The 7,634-nt window shown below is 38.3% G+C and overlaps 1 protein-coding gene across 1 annotated transcript; it reads right to left on the bottom strand.

Moving 5' to 3' along the window:
• Window positions 1-6,624: 6,624 nt before the first annotated feature.
• LOC125150926 (olfactory receptor 1J4-like) lies at window positions 6,625-7,634 on the bottom strand. The gene is given in 2 exon segments (XM_047831411.1): window positions 6,625-6,983; window positions 6,986-7,634. Coding segments are annotated over 2 exon segments (1,008 nt in total).

Genomic DNA, 7,634 nt, shown 5'->3' on the forward strand with positions numbered 1-7,634 from the left:
CAAACCCACAAGTGGAATCTGCTTCACTTGAATCTAATATCTGCTAGATCTTGGTGAACAACTGAACTGTTGGAGATGAGCTTTTTTAACCCATGTGAGACAAGGCTGTTGTGGATGCTCACATGCATTGATGACAGCCCACCAATTGTCCCCTTCTCTGCTAAAATCATGATACTCTTCCTCACCATTCCTCCATTTCCCCATGAAGACTCGTCACCTCATCCTCCAAATACTGCTTGAAACTAATTCTCTTCCCACAAATATTTCCTGAACAAATTGCTCTCCTTTTATTGAGACTTACCCTCCAAAACCCTTCACATGGCAGCCTATTGCTGGAAATGATTACTGAATTTGTAGCTTTTGAATGTCTTTGCAGACATTTCATGTGGAAAAGAATGGAGGCAGAGAAGGAAGGGAAGGAGGAGAATTACATTTTAGCAACTTTTCTCATTGTGAGGATTTTTATAATTCCCCATTTTTCTCGGTCAAAAAACATTTTCTTCCTTAAAAATTTTTACCCTTACTCCTCTCTTAAATTTTTTTAAATCTTTATTTATTTTCAAGAGAGAGACAGAGTGTGAGCAGGGGAGGAGCAGAGAGAGAGGGAGACACAGAATCTGAAGCAGCCTCCAGCCACTGAGCTGTCAGCACAGAGCCTGAAGTGGGGCTTGAACTCATGAACCATGAGATCATGACGTGAGCCAAAGTCGGACACTCAACCGACTGAACACCCAGGTGCCCCACTTTTACTCCTCTCTTAAATTTATATCCTTATTAAATTGTGCTTTTGTTCTGTTTAGTTTCCTGGGTTGGTTTTTTTTTTTTTTTACCATTCAATTTAAAAAATGGGAATGGCCAGAAAGAACAAGAACCAAGAGAAATTACTTGAAAGTTATCCATTCCACAGCGGGGAGATTGGGACATTTCTTATTCCCATTTATCTTCGAAGGTATATGTTTAAAAACATGTGATTGAATGCTTCATTCTAGAAATTCCCACTCTGAGGAGTCTAATCTATGGAAATATCATCATAAATATATATTGGATATTGAGATTTTTTCAGTCATTCCCAGATTATAACAGATAAAAATTCAGAACAACCTAAAATCCTACCAATAAAGAATAGAGAAATTAATTATGGTTAATCACATAGAATGTAAGAATATGCAGCAGGTTGAAAGAATAAAATGGATGTCTATTACTTCTTTGAAAAGCCATTAGGTAGGAAAATCAAGATGTTGCACAAGTAAAAAGGTATGAATTCATTTTTTTTAATTGTACAAATCTGTGTATGTGTATAGTCACTAGAGTAAGAATGAAAGGTCAGTGGGGAAGAGAGAGGGAGAGAATTTCCAATTAATACATGGTTGTAACATCTGAATTTCTTTAAATTAATATATATAGCTCATATAAATCTATTAATATATTAGATTACCTAATAAATAAATAATAAAACACTGTAACAAATAGAGAACCCAAAATAAATCCTTATTTATATAATCAATTGATTTTTGCCCAAGTGCAAATGCAATTTAATGGAGAAAGAAGCAGCCATTTGATAAATTATGCTGGAACAACTAGATATGCCATAAGAAATAATTAGTCTTGACCCCTTACACACACCATACACAATAGGCTCATAGACCAATAGGCTCATAGACCTAAATGAGAGGGATAAAACTAAAATTTACCAAAGAAAACAGAATACAAACACTCACTCACACACACACACACACACACACACACACACATATGTACATATATATAAATGTATGTATGTATTTGTGATCTTCAGATGAGTGAATATTTCTTTTTTTTCTTTTTGTCTCTTATTCAAATCCAAGTTAGTTAACATATAGTGTAATAGATTTCAGGAGTAGAATTCAGTGATTCATCACATATATAACACCCAGTGCTCATCCCAGCAAGTGCCCCCTTTAATGTCCATCCACCATTTAGCCCATCAACCCCACCCAACACCCCCCAGCAACTCTCAGTGTGTTCTCTGTATTTAAGAGTTTCTTATGTTTTACCTCCCCCTCTATTTTCATCTTATTTTCCTTCCCTTTCCCTATGTTCATTTGTTTTGTTTCTTAAATTCCACATGAGTGAAATCATATATTTATTGTTCTTTGACTGACTTATTTCATTTAGCATAATGTATTCTAGTTCCATCCACATTGTTGCAAATGACAAGATTTCATTCTTCTTCATTGCTGAATAATATTCCATTATATATATATATACATATTCCATATATATAGAATATATATTATAGTATATATGTATATATATATTCCATATATATATTCCATATATATATACATATATACTATAATATATATATAATATTCCATTTACACACACACACATATACACACACACACCACATCTTCTTTATCCATTTATCAGGCAATGGACATTTGGGCTCTTTCCATGCTTTGGCTATTATTGCAAGTGCTGCTGTAAACATTGGGGTGCATGTACCCCCCCTTCAAATCAGCATTTTTGTATCCTTTCAATAAATACCTAGTAGTGCAATTACTGGCTTGTAGGTTAGCTCTATTTTTAATTTTTTGAGGAACTTCCATACTGTTTTCCAGAGTGGCTACACCAGTTCGCATTTCCACCAGCAGTGCAAAACGGTTCCCTTTTCTCCTCATCCTTGCCAACATCTGTTGTTCCTGAGTTGTTAATTTTAGCCACTCTGACTGGTGTGAGGTGCTATCTCATTGTGGTTTTGATTTGTATTTCCCTGATGATAGTGATGGTGACATCTTTTCATGTGTCTGTTAGCCATCTGGATGTCTCCTTTGGAAAATTGTCTATTCATGTTTTCTGCCCATTTCTTCACTGGATTATTTGTTTTTGGGGGTGTTGAGTTTGGTAAGTTCGTTATAGATTTTGAATATTAGCCCTTTATTCAATGTATCGTATGCAGATATCTTCTCCCATTCCATTTGTTGCCTCTTAGTTTTATTGATGGTTTCCTTCTTTGTACAAAAGCTTTTTATCTTTATGAGGTCCCAATAGTTCATTTTTGCTTTTATTTCCCTTGCCTCCGCAGAGATGTCAAGTAAGAAGTTGCTGCAGCCTAAGTCAAAAAGGTTACTATCTGTTTTCTCCTGTAGGATTTTGATAGTTTTCCTTCTCACATTTAGATCTTCCCTCCATTTTGAATTTATTTTTGTGTATAAGATACCTAGGACGAAACTTACCAAAGAGGTAAAAGATCTGTATGCTGAAAACTATAGAATACTTATGAAAGAAATTGAGGAAGACACAAAGAAATGGAAAAACATTCCATGCTCTGGGGAGCCTCGGTGGTTCAGTTGGTTAAGCACCCAACTTCAGCTCAGGTCATGATTTCGTGGTCTGTGAGTTTGACCCCTGTCTCGGGCTCTATGTTGACAGCCCAGAGCCTGGAGCCTGCTTCAGATTCTGTGTCTCGCTCTCTCTCTGCCCCTTCCCTGCTCATGCTCTCTCTCTCAAAAATAAAGATTAAAACATTTTTAAAAAAACATTCCATGCTTATGGATTGGGAGAAAAAATATTGTTAAAATGTTGATAATACCCAAAGCAATCTACACATTCAATGCAACCCTTATCAAAATAACACCAGCATTCTTAATAGAGCTAGAACAAGCAATCCTAAAATTTGTACGGAACCAGAAAAGACCCTGAATAGCCAAAGTAATGTTGAAAAAGAAAACCAAAGCTGGAGGCATCGCAATCCCAGACTTTAAGCTGTATTACAAAGCTGTAATCATGAAGACAGTAAGGTATTGGCACAAAACCAGACACATAGATCAATGGAATAGAATAGAGAACCCAGAATTGGACCCACAAATATATGACCAACTAATCCCCGACAAAGCAGGAAAGAATATCCAATGGAAAAAGACAGTCTCTTCAGCAAATGGTGTTGGGAGAACCAGACAGCAACATTCAGAGGAATGAAACTGGATCACCTTCCTTCTGCTCTTCTACATGCTCACTCCTCTTCAGTGACCAGTCTCCTTTCTGTTCCTGGAACATAGCTGACATTGTCACATTTCAGAGCATTGCAGCTGCTGTACCTGCTCCCTGACATGCTTTTCCTGCAAATATCCCTGTAGCTCCGTTCTCTGATGCCTTCAATTCCTTGCTCAAATAGCACCTTCTTGGTGAGACCAATCTTCATCACACTATTTAAAATAGCAGCCTAGGCCCTGGATTCCTGATTTCTTCACAGTGTTGCATTTTGTGGCACTTAAAACCATGAAGTTTACTTACATATTATGTTTATTTTCATTGTCATCCTCTAATAGAATATAAGCTCTACAAAAGGAAAATATTTCTGCCTGATTTGTTCTCCTCTAGAAATTTCCATAAGCCCAGGAAACACGTCCTAAATACCTGTCAAAAAAATCAATTATTTTTATATACATTTATAGTTTTCTTTTCTAGAAATCAGGTCATGCTGTTTGTGGAGCAAAAGATAACCCATTTTCATAACCTAGAATTAAGAAGGCATAAGTAAATAAGCTGTCCCCACAAAGAAACTTCCAGTTAAAAAAAAATACATCCTACATTGGTTTAGAGAATTTGGGAATGAGATTTAATGCACTGTGCCTCTCTGCTGACTTTTTGGCACAGGCAAAAACTAACTTAAGGATACTAAAGCCAACATATTTGCAAATGTTTTACTTTTAGACACAATATGTAACTAGCAAATACATTACAAATGCAGTCTCAACTTCTTTAAACACTTAGAGCAATACTTACTTTTTATAACTATATACATGATAGACAAAAGGACAAAAACACTAAATTGTTTATTGTTATCTCATTTACATAAATTTATACACACTATGAATTATCATTAAATTTCATATTAGTCATTTTTTATACAAACAATAGCATTTATTTACCATTTTTAGTTTTAATTACAGTATAGTTAACATACAATGTTATCTTAGTTTCAGGTGTTCAATATAGTGATTCAATAATTCTATTCATTATTCGGGGTCATATTAACTATTTTTATGCCTTTTTGTTTATCAAAAACATATTGCACAAACCTTAATACTAACTCAGCTATAATGGCCCAGATATTAGTTTTGTTCTATAAACAAGTGGCATATCACATTTAATAAGTCCTCTTTTAAAAACTTTTTATAGTTTATTAATTTTTTTTAATTTTTAAAAAAAATTTTTTTAACGTCTATTTATGTTTGAGACAGAGCGAGACAGAGCATGAACAGGGAAGGGGCAGAGAGAGAGGGAGACACAAAATCAGAAGCAGGCTCCAGGCTCTGAGCCATCAGTCCAGAGCCTGACGTGGGGCTCGAATTCACGGACCGTGAGATCGTGACCTGAGCTGAAGTCGGACGCTTAACCGACTGAGCCATACAGGCGCCCCACTAGTTTTTTAATTTTTTGAGAAAGAGAGTGCAGGGAGGGGTAGGGAGCAAGGGAGAGAGAGAGAGAGAGAGAGAGAGAGAGAGAGAGAATGAATCCCAAGGAGGCTCCACACTGTCAGCAAAGAGCCCAGTGTGGGACTCAAACTCTCGAACCATGAGATTGTAACCTGAGCTGAAATCAAGAGTCAGACACTTAACTGACTGAGCCACCTAGGCGGCCCTCACATTTGAGAATTCTTATCTCTTTACCTTGGCATCAGTAAGTTAAGGGGTCAGAAGGTATAACTTATACAAAATGCAGCATAATTTAGACCGCAAATCTTAGTCTAAGATTATTTCTCTTCTTCAAGAAGAAACAGAATGTGTAACCTTCCTTCAGAAAAAGAAGTTCATGTGTTTTGATATCACAGCAATTCATTTATTTCTCTTCAGATAGATAAGGCCATACCTTAAAATGTTGACTTGACAAGAATGAGAGTTGCTGATAATGCCGTATAGCAAGGCTTATGGGAGAATAATGAGGACAAGAAAAGGTACCTAAGGCTAAGGCAATAGGTTATGGAGATCATAACCTGAAAAATAGGCAGGGAATACAATCCAAGTAGGGATCCAAAAAGGGGGGAGAGACCATTGAAATCAAGGAAAACAAGGAAACAAAGGCAGTCAGTGTATCAGTTAGCTTTTGCTGCATAACAAACCATCCCCAAATTTAGTGGCTTAACAACAACCACTTGTTTGTATGACAATTCCATGCACTTGCAATTTGAGCAGGGAATGTGCTAGCTGGATAGGGCTTCTCATCTGGGTTTGGTTCAACTGATCACAACAAGGGCTCACTCATGCTTCTGCTGTCACCTACCAGATCACCAGGGAGCTGGTGGATTGTTAGCTGGAGCATCTTGGTTCTCCCTCACATGGCCCCCATCTTCACACACCCTAGCTTGGACTATTTCACATGGTGGTGTCAAGGTTCCAAGAGGAGAAGGAACAGAGTCTACATAGGCTTGGAAATCTCACACCACTTTCACTGAATCTATTAGTCAAAGTCAGTCAGAAGTCCTGTCCCGATTCAGTGGGTAAGGAAACAAACCACATTTATAAGAGGGGCAGTGAAGTAATTTGGCCATTTTTGCTATCTACAACAGTCACCTACACAATTTCTCAAGGAGGTGTCTCTAGAAACATCACTAGGACAACTAAGAATATGAGTGAGTAACTGTTACTTAGAAAAAATAATTTTCCTCCTATAAAGTATCCCCAGAGCCAGTTTCATGTCCCTGTTCCTCAGGCTATAGATAAAGGGGTTTAACATGGGTGTCACCACTGTATATATAACTGAAGCAATTATATCTTTGACTTTGGAATTGTTTGATGAAGGAATGAAGTAAATCATTGCAAGAGTCCCATAGTACAAAAACACCACAAGGAGGTGGGAGCCACAGGTGGACAAGCCTTTGCAGATCCTCTTGATGGAGGGAACCCCTAGGATGGTGGCCCCAATGCGAATATAAGAGCCGAAAATAGCACACAATGGCAGGAAGGCAAACACTCCCCCCTCGGTGAAGATAACTAGCTCATGAGGGAGGTTTCTGAGCAGATCAACTTCAAAAGGGCAGTGAGATCACAAAAGAAATGAGGGATGGTATTGTCAGCACAGAAGGACAGGCGGGACAGAAGGAGAGTATGCAATAGGGCATGGGCACACGAGAAGAACCAGGATCCAGCCACCAGTAAGATACACAGCTCCTCCCTCATGACAGTGGTGTAGTGGAGTGGTTGACAGATGGCCACATACCTGTCATATGCCATCACTGCAAGAAGGAAATTGTCAAGACAGACAAAAAATATGAAAAAATACATCTGGGAAATGCATGCCACATAGGGGATGGATAAGTGCTGAGTCTGCATGTTCATCAGCATCTTTGGGACGGTGACAGATGAGAAAGAGATATCAGAGAAGGCCAAGTGGCTGAGGAAGAAGTACATGGGCGTGTGGAGGCGAGAGTCCAGCCTGATGAGCAGGATGATGAGCAGGTTCCCCAGCACCGTGGTCAGGTACATGCCCAGGAACAGGGTGAAGAACATGCCCTGCTGCTCTGGCCTCATGGGGAGCCCCAGGAGTAGGAACTCGGACATGCTGCTCTGGTTCTTAGGCCTCATGTTGTTCTTATCTCTGCTGGGGATGGAAGGAGTACGGAGTGTCAGGGACTGAGATATGGTGGTTATCAT

Source organism: Prionailurus viverrinus, chromosome D4 (genome assembly GCF_022837055.1).
Source record: "Prionailurus viverrinus isolate Anna chromosome D4, UM_Priviv_1.0, whole genome shotgun sequence".
In the NCBI taxonomy this organism is placed as follows: domain Eukaryota; kingdom Metazoa; phylum Chordata; class Mammalia; order Carnivora; family Felidae; genus Prionailurus; species Prionailurus viverrinus.